We start from the raw sequence: 18,099 nt of genomic DNA on the forward strand, positions 1-18,099 counted from the left end.
CCTTGGTCTCTCAACCTAACCTAACTCATAGGGTTGATGTAAGGCTAAAATGGAGGGGGACAAAATCAAGTAGGCCACCTTAGCTTCTTGAAGATGGGACATAAATGTAATAATAATATGGGCATTGTTTAGTCTGCACCTCTTCAGTATGTTCCAGCAATGTCAATGGAACTTGGTTTTGAATAAGCATTATGACTGCTGTGCCAAACAGACTGGAAACCCAGAGCAACTGAATTTTTGCTGCTGCTATTTCCCAGGCAGAAACAGCCCTACTAAACACTTCAGAAGTTCTTTCCACAGCCTTCCACAGTCCCAATATATATTTGGCTCTGCCGGCCAGATCTCAAACAGAAAGCACACAAGGCTGGCCCAATATATTTCACTACCTGAGCCGAAGCAGAACATGGCACCCCTCCCCTCTTTCTGTATAGCCAAGTCAACCAGACTGGTGGCAAGACAACATCCTCTGCTTCGTCTTAGGGCAGCAGCCTAGCTTAGGGGGTAGAGTGGGTCATATGGCACACAAACCTCTTTCTTCCAAATGTTAAAGCATTTGGGGCTTTCAGAGGAAAGGCAAGTTAAGGAGGGACCTGCTAGAGGTGTATAAGATTATGCATGGTATCGAGAAGGCAGATAGGGCTAAGTTTCTCTCCATTTCTCTCATATAATTCTAGAACTCTGGGCCAGTCAACAAAGCTAAGATTCAGGACAGACAAGAGAGAACTTCTTCACACTGTTACATAAACTACGGAATTCACTCACCCAGTAAGTAGTAATGGCCACCAACTTGGAAGCCTTTAAAAGAGGATCAGACAAATCCATAGAGTACAAGTCTAGCAAGGACTACTAGCTATGATGGCTAAGTTCCACCTCCACTACCAGCTGCTGTGAATCTTAAGTAGAGAAACTGCTGTTAAGCTGGGGTCCTGCTTGGATCTTGGGCACCTGGTTCACCACTGTGAGGACAGGATGCTAGAACAAACAGGCCATTGGTCTGATACAGCAGGGCTCGTCTCAGGTTCCTGTAATGCACACAAGCTGCAGCATCCTTCAATAGTGGTTTTTTCTACCAACCCATTACAAACCTCAGTTCTATTTTTCAAAGAACTCACCAAGTGAGATACCATTACAGCGCCATCGTAGCTTGAACTATCAGTCTTCTCTTTGCTTTCAATTATCTTTAAAAAAAGCAAGCAAGGTTGTGAAATTGTTTTACTATCACATCACAAATTATAAACCAACAAAAATAGCCACCACGAATACCAGTTTGTGATGTGTGGGTCTATATACTGTAGCACACCTACCCTCGACCAACAGAACCTAGAACTGGCATATCTTGTGGAATGTTCTCCCCAGGGAGGCATGCCTGGTGCTTTTGTTACATATTTTAGGTGCCAGGCAAAAAGATTACTCTTCTCCTAGGCCTTTGGTTAATTAAACGATCAATGGCCTTTTAAACTATGTGTTTTATTGTTTTTGTTTATTCTTATGGCATATATTTTTGTGTTTTTATATTGTAAATTGCCCAGTGGTAGAATTGTATAACAACAACAACAACAACAACAATAAATATTTCCCTCTGATATCCTTCCAGACATCATAGTCAGGTACTAACCAGGAATAGGGAACCTGGTGCCCTCTGGATGTTGTTGGACTCCATCTCCCATCAGTATGGCCAATGGTCAGAACTGATGGGACTTTGGAGTCCGGGAACATCAGAGAGGGCCAGAGGTTTCCGATCTCTGAACTAAAAGAAATCAGTAAAATAAAAATTCATGATCACTTACCATGCGGAAGATTGCATGCGAGCGGCTACTTCTGTCATTCATATTGGTCTCACCATAGTGTCTGTTTTCTATTCAGAACAAAACACAATAAAGTTGATGGATTTAGAAGTACAGTGGTACCTCGGGTTATGAACAGCCTAGTTAAACTTTCTGGATTATGAACACTTCAAACCTGAAAATGAGTGTTCGGGGTTGCGTTTTTTGTTTTTTTTTTTTTTTTTTTGGTATACGAACGTACTCCGTTTGGGGGTGCACTTCCATTTTGAGTGCCACACTTCCATTGTCATCTGGTTGGTGGGCGCACAACTCCCCCCCTTGCTGCTATGGGAGGTGCACCTCTAGGGAACATTTCCCGCAGCAGCGGGGCGGGGGATCTGTGTGGATCCCAGTTCAGCTACTGATTGTTTTTAAAAGTCTGGAACGAATTAATCCATTTTGCATTACTTTCTATGGAAGGTGCATCCAGGTTTTGGAACGAACTTCCAGAACAGATTAAGTTCGTAAACCAAGGTACCACTGTATCAGAGCTGTACAGGAAGCTCTGTATGTGCTTAAGTCACACCAGATATTAAGTCTTACTTTCTCCTTTCTGCAGCCAGCTCACAACTTGCTCTGGAGAAACCACCACCTCTTCGCTCAGATCTTCAACAAAGATTTGCCTCTACAAGAGATTTTAAAAAATAAAATAAAAATAAAATAAAATCACATAACATGACAGTATTGATTCTAGGTGTTACCTCTTTGTATATAGGCAATGCAAAGCTATTAGGCAGTTAGATAACTTTAGGAAAAACAGATTTTAATCAACGCAGAAGCAAAATGGGCAGAGTCCAAGTAGGCAACTGTCAACAACATGCTGACTTCCAGAATTTTACTTTCCCTGTTACAAGGCCATGTGGGAGCTTTGGCACTGTCACTTGGAAAGGTGGCGATGGTTACTTACACTGATGTCTTCACGAACAACCAAGGGTTTCTTTTTTTTTATGTTGCTGCACAGTAGGTCCTGAACTCTATCATTGTGGATTTCCATATATGATACACGGAGTAGGAACTCCCTGTCAGGATTCTAAAAAAGTAAAGAGCATGCATGCATCAGCATCCCTAATTGTAGAGAACTAATGTAACATGGCTCCCTGCCCCCTCCACCCCATCCAATGCCATCACTAAAACATTCCCTCCTTCCTTATGAACTATACTACAGATGCGGAGCTATGGACCTCCAAATGATGCTGCACTGCAGCTCTTATCAGCCCCAGCTAGCATAGCTGATGGATGTGATGGGATCAGACTCCAACAACTTCTGAAGAACAACAGAGTTTCTCATTCCTGATCTCTATACAGTCATACCTCATTTTGCGGCCAGGATCCGTTCCAGAGCCCCGGCCGCTAGCTGAAAAGGATGCAGGGCAAAGCGCCGCGTCTGCGCACGTGTGCGGAGCCGTTTGTGCTTCTGCACGTGCGCGAGCGGCAAACCCAGAAGTAACCCGTTCCGGTACTTCAGGGTTTGCCACGGACATTCGCCAGAATGGACGCTAGACAAGACAGATGTTCGCGGAGGTATTACTGTATTGGTTCCACTCACAATACTCATTGGTCAACAAGATTATTATGTGGGAAATGGAAACTGCTATATAGGGGCTGCACAGGCTTTTCTCCTAAGTGGAGCTAAGAAATCGTCAAAGCAGGTTCAATATGCAGCTTTGCAGCACTAATGTGGTATCTGAAACAAAGTTCATCTAGTAGAAAAACTTACTCCACAGATGCTATTGAAAACATCATTGATGGCCATCGGTATGATTCCTGGGCAATCTTTAGTGCCCAACATTGTGTAAGTTTTCCCCGAAGCAGTTTGGCCATAGGCAAAAATAGTTCCTAAAAGGAAAAGCAATGGTTAGCTCAGACCACTACCCAAATACAGTGCAAGCATTCAAATGTGTTGATCTTTAAGGTACCATTATATCCCTGAACAGCAGACTTTATAATTGAAGCAGCCACCCCTTCGTAGACTTCTGTGGTATTTTCTGAAGAATGAAACACCCGATCTTCAAAAAGAAAAAAAAAAAAAGAGAGAGAAAAGGTTCAGTTCACAGAAATCAAACTCCATCTTCAAGATTTGTCAGATTGCCAACTTGCAAGTTAGACTGGTAGAAGCACACCTGGCTGCTTTCAAAAAAGTTGTTTGCATGTTTTTATGGTATACCAATATTTATGTACTTAATAAAATTTATACAGCACTTGATTGTAAACAAACAAACCCTCAGAGAAGTTTACAAAGTATTTCAGTGCTTATCGAGTGCTTACCAAAGGTGAAAGATTTTGTCCCATCAACCTGAGATATGGTGCATTCCTCAGTTTTCCACAAAATGTTCTGTTTCTCTTCATGGTCTGCATTCTCTCTTAAGGAACAAAACACTGTTAGAGATTCCAGAGTATAGAGAAATTGATGGTGTTAAAGAAATACTGATCTTCTAATTGTCTGGTCCTGAGACTATCTCAGGGGCCCACACTCACCAGCCCTACTTAAGAGGCTCCTCATGAGGCTGAAGGAACATCGCTCGGCTGTGAGTGTGAAGGTCGCTCCCTGCAAGGCCCTTTCCACCTGGCCTAGGGGGCGGGACCCACACTCACCAGCCCTACTATTTTAAATATGTATTCTGTAGTTTACCTCCTTCATAATGTTTTATTTTGAAATCTTTAAGATCATATTTTAGTGTTCTGTTATGTTGCTTTGACTGTATACTCTATATTCGACTTTCTTCAGATTGTTTTATGTTTTATTGATTAAATATGCTGTAAACCGCTGTGTGATTTTTCTTAAAAATATAAAGCGGTATAGAAATTTAAAAAATCTAGAGATGTTTGCAGCTGTTGACTTAACTTTATGACAATGTGCAAGTTATATTGAATACCTTGCTGTGCAGAGCATGTGCAAAGCGCATTGTACGCACTTATTTGTATCCAAATTTAAGGGTGGTGGAACCAGTCCTAGGAATGAAGCACCTGTGAGTGTTTGCTTTGTCCCTCTAAGAACAACTTTTAAAATCCAGCTCCTGTTTGATTAAATGCCTTTTTAAACATGCCTATTTTAGAGTACAGTAGTGCCCCGCAAGACGGAAAACCCGCTAGACGAAAGGGTTTTCCGTTTTTGAGTTGCTTCACAAGACGATTTTCCCTAAACGTCTTGCAAGTCTTGCAATTTTTTTTCACTTCCCCCCCTTTTTCTAAGCCGCTAATAGCCTTTTAGCAGCTAAGCCGCTAAGCCTTTAATAGCCGCTAAACCGCTAATAGCGCTAATCCGCTAATAGGGTTGCTTCGCAAGACGAAAAAACCGCTAGACGAAGAGAATCGCGGAACGGATTCTTTTCGTCTTGCGAGGCACCACTGTATACCCATACCCTTCTGGAGCATTTTAGACATAATATTCACTTTCTGAAGATTATAAAACAAGTGCATCTCAGATTTACAGCACAACCCTATACACGCCTACCTATAAGACAGGTAGCGTTTTTAGGATATGGTTTTATTGACACATACTTGTATATACAACCCGAGCATAGGATGGGCTCACAGCATTAACACCCTGGCAGATCTTGCTTCTCCATAAATCTCTAGGGCTGCTCCCTCCCACCTGCTGCCAGAGCTTTGGGATTTAGCGCATGGAGCATGTCAAGTCATCCTCCAGCCCATTCCAAAACTCAACACACCAACTCTAGCTATAGTTTGCCTACTGTTCTTCTGGCTATTGTTGTTCTACTTACAAGATGATGTTGCCTCCAACCAAGTGAAGGTGGTGGGGAAATGGCTACCATTTCCTGGAGAGCAGCATCACCCTAGTGGTCGCTATGGAAATACAGCTTACTCTAAGATGCTGAGGATGCCATTAGCCTCACAGATAAAGCCATAGCCCCCGCAAACAGGGAACCAAGCATTCTCAGTAGTGGCTGAAGAAGGTTCCTGGCCTTAGATGGAGAACAAAGGAGGCTTTCTGTCCACCTCATGTCACCCACCCAAAGGTAACTGGGGGCTAGAACAAGAATGGCTGCAAGCAGCTGAGTTTACTTATTTAACTTATATGCCACCCTCTGCAAGGAGCTAAAGTGGCCTTGCACGTCTCCCCACTTCCTCACTTAATTCCCCACAATGGCCCTGCAAGGTAGGTTAGGCTGTCAGCCAAGTGACTGGCCCAAGCAAGCTACATGGCGAGTGAGGATTCGAACCCTGGGCTCCCAGCTCCTAGTCCGATGGTTCCCAACGTGGGGCACACACCCCACGGGGGACAATTTGAGAATGAGTTATCAACAGCCAATGGCCTTTTAGGCTTCCTCCATATGAATAGGAGTTCACTTTTTGAATAATAAGAATTACATGTCATGGGGGAGGGGGGCATCAAGATTTTAGAGATGCTTAGGTGGGGCATGGGCAAACAAAGGTCGGGAACCACTGCTCTAACCACAGCCTGATGGGCGGGGTATAAATAATAAAATTTAAGGAGAGTGGAGAAGCAGGGTTGGAAGGCCTTTCATGATTATTTTCAACAGTAAATGTATTACCCGCCCTTCACCATCAACCCGGGGTTACAGCAATTAAAAAACCCAGATTTTTTTCCTTTTAACCCACGCGCATTTTTATTTTTTTTTTAAGTGGACGAAGAAGAACTTAAAAGCAAATAGCAATAGAAACAGAGGACAGTCGCAGGGAAAGGGTGTGCGCCCTATTGAAGACTCAGACTTCCTTCTCAGGGCTTCGCATGCATGTCTGGCCAGGCTGTTAAGGCCGCGCACCTCTCCACGCGTGCTTACTTCGAAGTAGACCCCTTAGAAACACCGGGGAGGGGTTACTTCGGAGTAAACGCGGAGCAAAATGTGGGGGAATTGATGTGCACTTCCATTTCCCTCCACTCAGAAACTCACCTCGCAATAAGCGGGCGCACCCGCACGCAGACCGTGACGCCGCCTTCCTCAGCCATCTCTCCAAATGAAGCAGCCTCCGCCCTCACCCGCCACCGGGCCTCAATTTCACTTCCACAGTTTGAATTTCCCCCCGGGGCCCTTTTCTATTGGTCCGTTGGTGACGTAGGCACTCAATCTCCGCCCACAAGTTGGACCGCACTAATGCCTAAGGGAAGGGGTGGGCGGGCGAATCCATCTCAAGGCGCCTGGGCGGGGGGAGGCGATGAGGCAAAGAGCGCTAGTTCCTGTATAAAGCATCAGAAGGAATTTCGACAGATTTGAGCCTCCTTCTTGTCCCTAGGGAAATGAGTGAAAAGGGGGCGGACTACTCCCCTGGCTCCCCCCTTTTCCTTGTTTTAAAAGGGCCGCGGTGGTGCTAGGGTTAAAAAGGCTCCTTTGTTGTTTCCCTCCCCTCAGCCTCGTTGTCGCTCTTGGGTGGGGTCAGGCCAGGCAGAAAGCCGCTTGCTGGTTGGCTGGATCGGATTCTCAACCTTGCGAGCGCGTTGATTAAATGCGCCCGCTTTAAAGCGCTTATGTTGTTCGCGGAAGAAGCTGCTAAGCCTTGTTATTTTACACCTTTTGTTCCAATAGTTCCTCAAAAGCGCTTTTGGATTGAGAGGCAGAGCGGGGCATATTTTCCTGTTTATTTAGAGCGCCTCCCCCACCACCCAGCTGATTGAAAGTGCCAGCTGCAGCTGCCCGTAGGAAAATATTTATCGCTTTACGCCCTTGGCAAGGACTCAAGGCAGTTTAATAATAATAATAATAATAATAATAATAATAATAATTTACCGTATACCCTGCCCATCTGGCCGAGTTTCCCCAGCCACTCTGGGCGGCTTCCAATCAAGTGTCAAAAACAATACAGCATTAAATATTAAAAACTCCCCTAAACAGGGCTGCCTTCAGATGTCTTTACAGAAAAAGTGTTTACAGAAAAAATAAGAACAGCCTCAAAACAACGGGGAACTCAAGAAGGTATCACAAATGTAATTGGACAGCGGTGTCACCCTCCTCCTGTAGAATAAATGGCAGGAAAATCATATACCCTGCCCCCTCTAGGTTGGGTATGTGTGAATTTCGAGGGTTTTCGAACTTTTTTTTAAACTGCCTTGTCAGCGCAAATTTTTTTTAGCAGCTAATAGTTATTATCACAAGTGGAGGGGAGGTGGCTAAGAGGTACAGTGGTACCTCGCAAGACGAATGCCTCGCAAGACAAAAAACTCGCTAGACGAAAGGGTTTTTTGTTTTTTGAGCTGCTTCGCAAGACGATTTTCCCTATGGGCTTGCTTTGCAAGACGGAAACGTCTTGCAAGTTTGTTTCCTTTTTCTTAACACCGTTAATACAGTTGCGACTTGACTTCGAGGAGCAACTCATAGAACGCGGTGTGGTAGCCTTTTTTGAGGTTTTTAAAGACTTTGGTGATTTTTGAAGCTTTTCCAAAACTTTCCCGACACCGTGCTTCGCAAGACGAAAAAAATCGCAAGACGACAAAACTCGCGGAACGAATTAATTTCGTCTTGCGAGGCACCACTGTAATAGCTTACAGCTGCTATTTTGAGTGGTCACCACAGATGTATATATTGTTATGAGTTTGGCGGGGAGGAAGTAGGCTGTATGCCACACCCTTCTAATAATCCCTGGATCCAGCACGGAATCATTTGCTAGTGTTTTTAACCCTTTCCCCCTGCACTGTTTCCCCAAACTACATCTCCACTCCACAGTACCTCTATCTGCTCCCTGGTGTGTCTAACAGCAACTATGAGGTGCTGATTTAAATTGAGAAATAAGCATGGGGAAAATGTTAAACATCCCCTTCCCTAGCACCGCTACAAAAAAAAAGGGGGGGGGGAGCCCACAGAGCAGCTTTAAAGTTGATTTTTAAGTTGGGAGATCAAGTTACCATCCCCCCCCCCCCCGCTCGCCAAATGTTCTTGTTTGGGTCTAAATGCTACCAGAAAAGTACTTCATGAAGAGTAATTATGATATTTATATATTAAAATGTTTATATCCTACCTTTCAGACCCCCTTATGGTTTGACTCATAGAAAAAACCTGTGCTGTTATACAGTGTGAGAAGGGTTAGGACAAAGTTTGTCTATCTGATCATTCAGCATTCTGTTTGTTCTAATATTAATGATAATATTAATATTAATGAGATGTATTAGTTGCTTGTTGCCAAGGTCTCCAAGTGACATCATTAACAGGTAAAGCTTTTCATCTACTACAGTAAAAGCACCAGTCCTAAAAACAGTAAGACAAAACACTTCTTTGAAATTAATCCAACAACTATCCCTATATTTCTATCTATTATACTTTGCTTATTCTAATACATTAGTAGAAAAGTTTATACATGCTTAGGAAAAAAATATTATAGCAATTCTTGCTCTTTGGCGTTTAATCATCATCCTCTTCATCCTCTTCCTCATCCATCTCTTCCATTTCTTCAGCTGCCAGTGCTTCCTCTTGTGCAGCCTTGAGTGCCATCTCTTCTTCCACAGTTGGGTCTGTTGTTTCTGTGATTTCTGGCCCACTAAGGTACTCAGTTTGCACGAGCGGCGGCAACTGAGGGCTGAAATTTTCTGCACTGTATTTGTGACCCCAGCCAATGTAGATGTTATCAAATCTCCTAAAGGAAGAAGTGAAATATCATAATATTACTTGAAAGGAAAAATCCAACTGTCCGTTCTTTCCAAGGCTTGAGGCTGGATCTATATTTTATGTATGACATATGGCTACTGCCAAAAGCTTAACTGCAAGGTTTCCTCCTCTGTACCACCTACCATCTGAAAGGTTAACAGCATGCTTACTCAAAAGAAAGCCCTCTTGACTTCACTGGGACTTGCTCCCAGGGAGCTCAGTATAGGATTGCCACCCTAGTAAAGTAAAATATGTGAAGTGACATTGTATTACCTTTCCCCAAAATCACAGCAAACGAAGGAATGCATACCCTTATACTGTGATCACATCACATCATAGTGTTGTTAGTTGTTTGGGGGGGTGTATGCGTCCCCTTCTAATTTCTGGATGCAGCATGGATTCGATTGCTGGAATATCCAGGCCAGCCTGGTAATGGCCCGCTATATACTGTAAAGTTAGTTAGAAAGACGAAAGGCCAGAGGGGAGAGTTGAGTTATGAGAGCTAGTAGCTTGATGCAAAAGCAGCAGGCTGAAAAGTCAGAAAAAAACCAGGCCTAATTTCTGCTGGAATTCAAGGCTGTGGCTATAGGAAAAGCAAGAACCTCCTGGGGTGATGTGCTGTGATCCCCTCCATTGTAGGCTCAGGTTGTATAAATCACAAAGGCACCACAGTCTCCACTATGGCTCATTTCCAAAATGATTGGAACAACAATATCATGCTCCTCCAATTAATTGATTTAAGAATTGCACATTACAGTTCAGGTGACATACACTCACTGCTTGCTTCTCCTTCCAGATATGACGAAAAAGAAACTTAAGGCCAAATGAAAGACGAGAAGTGAACGTTTAACCCTTTCGCTCCCTTCCACAGCCTTCCCAAAAATGGCTTCCCTGAAATTGCTATTAGAATTTCAAAAGAAGCCTCTACTGGCATCAGTTCCTTGGAAAACCTAAGAGCAGGGTATAATTTGGAATATTTAATGTGATTTGATTGGATTGTTAAAATGGAAAACTTAATAAAAATGATTTAAAAAAAAGGAAAACATAATAGCAGCTTTGGAAAGATTATACAGTTAGAAGAAGAAACAACAGATTATCAAGCAACCCAAGTGATTTCTGCTTCTTACCTTCCAATAGCAAAGGCGTAAGCCCCAGGCCATAAATTGGCCTGAAGAACTGCAAGGGCATATTGAGGAACTAAGTTTGTTGATGTCTCTGCTGACCATGGTGGGATGTTCTGAATGTCTGTTTAAGAAACAAATTTATTCTTGGTTACTTGAGAAAAATTAAGTAAGACATTTTGCATGTGTAAAACTTTTACCTGAGGATAAAACATGCTAGAGTACATTTCTTAAACAGTTGTTTGAAGAAAAAGCAGCATCAGGACAGTGAGGGATCTTTTCAGGAAGGACGGAAATAAACAAAAATGTTGCCTAATGTGAGGCACATACAATATTAAGTCTTCCAAGCTGGCTTAAACCCTGAACGGGCACACTTCTCTTACATACATCACACCATTTGTAACTTTATGTTGATGTTAACCTAAGGAAGAAAACATGAATATGGCTGTCTCTCTGCGAAAAATGCTTTCAATCTTTTTAGTTTCACTGATATTTCAATGAGAATGCCCCCATGTTCTTTGAATGGACTGAGACAAGCAATGCTAAGATAGATTGATTAAGTCAATGATTTATTGAAGATGCCCTGATAAAAATGTTCTAAACACTGTATCTTTAAATTTCCTGAAATTTTATGTGATTCATTGCACCTAGGGATAGCCTTTAGGGTTCTGTCAACAGTATCAAGTATCATCTATCCACAGGTGCAATGGATCACATAAAATTTCAGGAAATTTAAACATACAGTATCCAACATCTAGCAAAGAGAACACAAACAGTAGCCATCTTATCAGAAAACTTAAATAAAACAATTGAAATCTAATTCAGTATTCAAAGTCCCCGGGTGCAGGGATTTAAATAAGTAAATCAGTCTGGTTTTTTGTTGGTGCAGTAATTTAAAAAGATCTTTCCTCATTCCAAATTTTCTCTGATTAACCCATAGGACTGTGTAAAGTAGGTCTGTATCTGCATGATGGTGTTTTACAAAGTGCTCAACTAGAGGTGCCTCCATGACTTGATCCTAATGTGGGATCGATGCTCTCCTATACGGAAATTTTATGTGATTCATTTTACCTGTGGATAGCCTTCATAATGCTACTAGGGTTCTGCCAACAGTATCAGCTTGCTACACTTTTAAGTGATTGCTGATCCATGGCTAATTGATGTACTTTTGGGGACAATTAATTTGGTATGTATTTATTATTGGTTGTTTATTTGCAGGCCTGTCATTTCAATCTCTGTACAGTCATACCTCGGGTTGAATGTGCTTCGGGTTGAGCGCGTTCGAGTTGCGCTCCGTGGCAACCCAGAAGTAATGGAGCATGTTACTTCCGGGTTTTGCCACTTGTGCATGCGCACTCAAAATGACGTCATGCACATGCGCGGAAGCGGCAAAACACGACCCGCAGTCGTGCTGTCGCATCTTACGTTGCCTTCAGGATGCGAACGGGGCTCCGGAACAGATCCCGTTCGCATCCCGAGGTACCACTGTATTGTATTTAAATGTAATGTATTTCATTTTATATCATTGCCACCTGATGAAGAATTATCATTGAAACAGTTCATTATCCTGGAAGAACTGTTCTGTTTGCTGCTGTGCTTGGAGTACCCTATTGCTATGTTCGGAGCACCTATCACCTTACATTTATAGGATATTGACCTTGGAAAGGCATTTTGCCTCCATCTCAGTGATTTACCACGCCTACCATTCTTGTTTATGGAACATTTATTTGATACCTGTTATTTGCGACTCCATGCACATATGCACATATCATATGTCTTCTGTTTATGAATTTTGAAACAGTATAATGTTATAAAGATTTTGTTAGTATATTATTAGCCGACATGTTGCTTGTTGTTGTTGTTTAGAGTGTCCTGTTTTGCAACACGGGATTTTCTTTGGCTGATAAAAATGTTAGCATTAATCTACATTCCAACTGAAGTTCCTGTTGTTGCCTTACTTGGATGTCTGATTGAGGAAAAATGAGTTCCCCTTTTTTAAACTATACTACTAAAAATCACTATGAAAAGTTGATTCATTTTAGAAATACCATACACTTAATGATCTACAATCCCAAACCACCACTTGCTTTCTGCACTGCTTTCTGCCAATGCCTCCAAGTCTGTAATATCTGTAAAGGAAAGGGGGGAAAGCATCAAACATGTCTGGCCACTGGTGTACCTGCATCTTCAGAGAGTGGCGTGAGAAGTGGGGGTCCTACTTCTTGTGATTCTTCCTGTTCATCTGGTCGCTCCTCTTCCTCATCCTCCTCTTCTTCTTCCTCTGATTTTTGATAGGGATTAACCCAAGTACAGCGTCCCTACATCCAATATACCATGGGTTACAAAGCAAGATTAATGTGAACTTGGTTAGCATCCAGTAAGGCAATATTCCTTTGCTAATATGAAGCCATGGGCATCTTACAAAAAGGAACAGAGGGAATTTATACTCAATGGAATTCTTAAGGTACTCTTTATTCCACTACCCCCGTTTCTCTTTGTGAGTGTTCATTTTTTTGTGTTAACCTCCATCTCTGCTATGCCTTTTGAATGTAATCCCATGCCCTGCAAAAGCAGAGCAGCCTCTCATAAGGCACATTGGCTTTCCTCCTGTTTCTGCTGGATTTCATGCACAGGTCCCAATGTGAAATGTTGAACTTGCTTCAACTGGAGGACACTACATGCCATGGGCCAAAAGGAGGACTAAGCAGATGGATGCTCTAAGACAGAGTGTTATCTATCTAGAGCAGAGGTGGGGGAACCTTTCAGTCCAAGGACCAGATTCTATTGTGTATGGCCAGAGCCAGAAACAAGTGAGCAGAGCAATTAAAGTAGATGTAACCTTTGTGCCGTAGGCTACTTTCTATGTGTATTCACACATTGCTTTATTTTTTCCATCCAGATGAGCAACAGGCCTCATCAGAGTTCAAGGAGACATTCCAGTGAGGGAAGAACTTGGGGTGTGGCCTGGAGAGTGTTCCAAGGGCCAGACAGACAGATATCTGGCTCCCCAGCCTGATGTTGCTGACCATTAAAAGAGGGGCTGGGCTGCTGGAAGTTGGAGGATGGGGAGTGGGGAAAGATACAGTTGTACCTTGGCTGACAAACAGAATCCATTCCGGAAGTCTGTTCAACTTCCAAAAATGTTCGACAACCAAGGTGCGGCTTTCAATTAGCTGCAGGAGCTTCCTGCACGCAATCGGAAGCCACATTGAACATTCAGGTTCCAACAAACATTTGCAAACCGTAACACTCACTTCTGGGTTTGCAGCGTTCCGGAGCCAAAATGTTCGAGTCTCAAGGCATTCGGGATCCAAGGTACGACTGCACTGATATTCTTTAACATCAGCCCCCTACCCACCCATCCCTTGTAAAAGCAGAGGCCTCTAAGAGGGTGTTGTTTCTGGGAGGTTACTTTTATCAGGACTAGGCACTGCTGAGCCTATATAGACCATCAGGCTGAGTTGCTGCAGCTGTTCAGGACACTCACCAAAGCAGCCCATCTGCATTGGTGTTGGAAAAGGGAGGCTATAAGGCCATCCAGTTGAAACTGATGGGTGGTATAACACTGTTTGGGCAAACAAGAAGCAATGAAGACAATGTTTCATCTAAATATTTTTTTTATGATTGTAAGATGTATTTATCACTATTTATTGATAGACCCCTTTATAATAAAAAGGCACTTAATGAGCCCTATGTGATGCTCTGTAAACTCCTTAAGCATACCTGCATTAGAATATTCTGTACATGGTGGACCCAGTTGGCAAGGGATTCTACCAACTCTGGCACAGAAATAGGCTCAAAGTCAGGATTTTCTTCATAACTGTCCCTTCCAGCTCCTCCCTCTTCCTCTTCATCTCCTTCCTCTTCTCCAAACTGATAAAAGCCCAATGGGCTGATCTGGGTCGCTGCTGAAATGCGGGCAATCTGGGCTCGCAGGTAATTGGACTCATTGCCTGGGAAAGGTGGATAACTCACAATGGGAGCATCTAGTCTTCCAGTGAAGTATTTCTTGATCTTCCGGGCATTCACTATCTGTGCAGGTGTCACATGGGGTAATCTCACCCAGGGTTTCCCTGGTTCATTGCAAACAAAATAAGTGTATTTATTGGCCCCGGTTCGATTATCTTCTTTTGGTATTACTGGTGGTGGCTTGTAGTTCGGCTTCGGTGGCTCATCTTTTTCTTCATCTTCCTCTTCATCCTCATCTCTGCCTTCGCTCCCCTCTTTTTGTCCCTCCTCAGCCAATTCCTCCTCCTCTGCCTCTTCCTCTTCCTCCCCCTCACGGAACTCAATTTCAGCTACAATATAGTTTGCTTCAATGCCTAGGATTTTGCCCCAGAAGCGACAAGTCTGGATTGGATGTGTGTTGACCAACTGTTTGAGGGCCAGGAATATGTGGTAATATTCTTCTAAGCTCAAGCCAATTCCAGCCTGTTCAAAATAGAAGGCTGTCTCCATGACGTTGGGTAGAGGAGTTTCTGGCTAGCGGGGGAAAGTGCCAGAATTAGATAAGCATAATTATAAACAGCTTTTATTGTCAATAATTATTTACTTCTATACACAGCAATCCTAAATTTGTGTGCAGTCCAATCCTGTGCAAGTTTACTGAGTTCAATGGGATTTACTCCCAAGTAAGTGTGAACAAATTTGCAACCTTGATTGTATGTATGCAAATTCATGGGCCTGAAAAATAAGCATGTTAAGGCTATGGTGAGCTTAATAATTAAGTTTAACCAGACACAAATTCCTTATGCTCTTTCTACAACTATGACTGGGCCCAGTGGTTCTGACGAGGACCTTTGAGCTTCCAGGACTTACAGATTGTTGAGAGAGAGGTGAGGGTGAGAGAAAGAAAACTGAAGAAAGGGGATTTGGCCTGTTCTAGCTTTTAACAGTTTATTGCTAGCATTCTGAATGGGGAAGAGTAGAGTTGGGCAGGTGTCAATGAGTTTTTCAGTTTTTGTGTGTTGCAGTGACTCACCAATTCCTCTTCCATTTCTTGGTCTGTTCCTTCTCCACCACCTTTCTGGAACAATGTCTTATACATTTCAGCCAGTTCAAAAGTTGGATGTTTCTCATATTCGTCTCGGAGAGTGTCCAATTTCTTCTGGAACCGAGCACACTTCACTTCCTTACTGATGTTCTCAATTATGTCAGCTGGGTTTTCAGGTCGCTCATCCAGAATCTTGGCCAGCATGTCAGCAAGATGGTCATACCTATGAAATTAGGAAAAGAGATGCCACGCCGTCCCAGAGGAGACATGGTATCAGCTTACTGCAGTGCATTCTGAATAGAATTGGTTTCATATATTTGTGAAAGCACAACGTATTCTCTAAGACAGTGGTTAGGAAACTGCAGCTCTCCAAAAGTTGTTGGACTCCAACTCCCAGCAGCCTCAGCTAGTATGCCCCATGGCCAGGGGTGATGGGAGTTGTAGTCCACAGGAGAGCCACAGGTCACACACTCATGCTCTAAGCATTTTCTTTGGAGACAGCATTTCTGTTGTAGGGAAATTCTAATTGCAGTATTATATTTGGTTGCTGGATTGGTTGCAATTTCCTACTTCAGTCTAGAGAGAACTGTATGAAATGTTGTGCTGATCTCACAGGCAGCTATTGGACAGTGCCCATAATGCGACTCCTGACAATTGGCACAAGTTTCCCACATCAATTTGTCACATTTAAAATGAACAATTATTTATCAAGTATTGCTGAATCTCTTTAAAAGCTATGTGCTCCATTGCTTTAATATTATAGTGTGAGGGCACTCAGTCCACCATTAAGAAACAGTTACATTTATGAACAATGTTATCCTCTCTGCCATAATGTCCTGCCATCTGAGAACCTCCCCCTTATTCCAGCCCTAAAGCACACAGAGGGAACAATGTCTTTGGGTTTTTTTATGGTGAATTACTGTGCATTCCTATGTATGCTTACTTGAAAGTGTCACTGTTTCAAAGGGGCTTACTCCTATTTAAATGTGCAGTGGATTGCAGCCTATAAATTCCATCTGCTCCCCATCTTGCTATCTCATCTACAGCAGGATGAGTCCCTTCCTATAATCAACTATATACAACAGAAAGTATAGATATATAAAATTTTCTGCTGTTCATATGCCCATTCCACATCAGCTGAAACATAATTGGTGGGTGCTTTGGCACATAAGGCCAACAAGAAATTAGTGGGACCTGCAACAAAATCATGCAGTGTGCAGTGCACCTGCTTAAGCTTCCATGGCCTCTTCCAAGACATTTAGTTCTGCTATTAGGACTACAATTCCCATCATCAAATCACAGAATTGTAGAGTTGGAAGAGACCACAAGGATCATCTAGTCCAACCCGCTCCCAACGCAGAAATATTTTGCCCAATGCGGGGCTCAAGCCCACATTCCTGGGATTAAGTGTCTCAAGCTCTACTGACTGAACTATCCTAATGATAGTCAGAGCCCAAGAACACCCAGAGGGCTACAGCCATTTCCCCAGCCCCAGGATCACATCCTATGACACACGTATTCCATTTGGGCAGACTCCTTTGCTACCCACATTTTGCCCAGTCCCACTTGATGAGATTCTTCCTTTTTCAGGTTCCATTTCTACCCATACTCACAAGCTCACGCCGGTTTTGAGGCTCGTCTTCAGCAGGTAGGCTTTGGCATTCTTTATCGCCAACGCCCTGGGTCCCGGATCCGGGATCTGGTCTTCCATCAAGGTGGCCCCCAACTGGTAGAGGCCGATGCCAGGCTCGTGGGTTTGGTAAGGGCCGTGAACTAAGCTCTCCTGTTGCATGATTTGGCTGCCTCTCGACACCGGCACGTGGAAGCTGCCTCTTGTGACCGGCTGCTGCATTTGGTCCTGATACATGGCTCCCATGGGGTCTTGAATCTGAGGGAGGCTTCCCCTGGGCAGGGTGGGCGGTTGCAGCAGCTGGGGCTGTTGCTGCTGCCAAGGCACGCCGCCCCGCGCCTGAAACAGGGCGCCCCTTGCCTGGTGAGGCTGGTACACGCCGCCTCTTCCGTCTGGCTGCTCATAGACGCTCAGCCTTGGCTCCTGGGGTTGGTACATGCTGCCTCGTGGCAGCTGATCCGGGTATTCACCAGAAATGGAGCCGTCCTGGTCAGGGCCTTGGCCTCCCTCAGGTTCAGAAATCACTGGAGGGGCTGCCTCTGGCTGCAGCCCCCCGGGGTCTGGCTGGCTGGGCTGCCTGGGGGGCTCCTGCTGCTGGGGGTTCTCCCCATTCTGAGGCTGGTCGCCTGGAGGATCTGCCATGGGGAAGTGGGAGACGTGCGGCCTTCTTTAGCTTCGCCCTCTTTCTCTGTCTCTCGCTAGCAACGGCTCCCACCAGCAGCAGCAGCAGCAGCACGGGCGTTGCTAAGGTAAACCTGACACCGTTGCTAGGGGGAGCGGATTGGCCGCGTCGCCCAGAATGGGAGGAGCCACAAGGAGAGTAAACGGCTGCTAACGTTGGAGGTGGGAGCGGGAGGGAACGGGGAGGGCAACCCGAAGGCTCATCCTGATAGGAGGATTGCTGAGGGAGGAAGGGGGAAAGGTCCTCCTTGTGCTTATCAGGCGATATGTGTGGATGAATGCTTTGCCACTCAAAGAA

At 44.0% G+C, this 18,099-nt stretch overlaps 2 protein-coding genes across 7 annotated transcripts in view; both read right to left on the bottom strand.

Moving 5' to 3' along the window:
- CENPE (centromere protein E) overlaps nucleotides 1-6,845 on the bottom strand; it is a 38,947-nt gene extending 32,102 nt beyond the window's left edge. For 5 of the 6 annotated variants that reach the window (XM_028743634.2, XM_028743630.2, XM_028743631.2 and 2 more), the window contains exons 1-8: nucleotides 6,698-6,845; nucleotides 4,089-4,183; nucleotides 3,740-3,829; nucleotides 3,541-3,659; nucleotides 2,731-2,853; nucleotides 2,367-2,448; nucleotides 1,788-1,855; nucleotides 1,113-1,178 (exon numbers count right to left, since the gene is read on the bottom strand). In XM_028743634.2, the coding sequence (XP_028599467.2) occupies nucleotides 1,113-1,178; nucleotides 1,788-1,855; nucleotides 2,367-2,448; nucleotides 2,731-2,853; nucleotides 3,541-3,659; nucleotides 3,740-3,829; nucleotides 4,089-4,183; nucleotides 6,698-6,753 (699 nt within the window). In that variant the 5' untranslated portion in view covers nucleotides 6,754-6,845. Of the gene's footprint in view, nucleotides 1-1,112; nucleotides 1,179-1,787; nucleotides 1,856-2,366; nucleotides 2,449-2,730; nucleotides 2,854-3,540; nucleotides 3,660-3,739; nucleotides 3,830-4,088; nucleotides 4,200-6,697 lie in introns of all 6 variants that reach the window. The other variant, XM_077933881.1, reaches the window with a different exon arrangement.
- A 2,167-nt stretch (nucleotides 6,846-9,012) lies between these two features.
- On the bottom strand, nucleotides 9,013-17,858 carry LOC114604318 (radial spoke head protein 6 homolog A-like). The gene is made up of 6 exons (XM_028744347.2): nucleotides 17,104-17,858; nucleotides 15,479-15,713; nucleotides 14,221-14,979; nucleotides 12,677-12,815; nucleotides 10,504-10,621; nucleotides 9,013-9,365 (listed from the first exon to the last, which is right to left on the bottom strand). Exons 1-6 carry the CDS (start codon nucleotides 17,760-17,762, stop codon nucleotides 9,134-9,136), a joined length of 2,142 nt encoding a protein of 713 aa, XP_028600180.2. The 5' UTR covers nucleotides 17,763-17,858; the 3' UTR covers nucleotides 9,013-9,133.
- Between the last annotated feature and the right edge of the window lie 241 nt (nucleotides 17,859-18,099).

The sequence above is a fragment of the Podarcis muralis genome, chromosome 9 (genome assembly GCF_964188315.1).
Source record: "Podarcis muralis chromosome 9, rPodMur119.hap1.1, whole genome shotgun sequence".
Lineage (NCBI taxonomy): Eukaryota > Metazoa > Chordata > Lepidosauria > Squamata > Lacertidae > Podarcis > Podarcis muralis.

Coding starts and splice junctions, on each gene's coding strand:
- LOC114604318 (XM_028744347.2), bottom strand. CDS start 17,762: ATGGCAGATCCTCCAGGCGACCAGCCTCAGAATGGGGAGAACCCCCAG. Junction 12,816..14,220: donor TACAGAATATTCTAATGCAG/GTATGCTTAAGG, acceptor TATTGGATGTAG/GGACGCTGTACTTGGGTTAA. Junction 10,622..12,676: donor GCCACTCTCTGAAGATGCAG/GTACACCAGTGG, acceptor TTTCTTAAACAG/ACATTCAGAACATCCCACCA.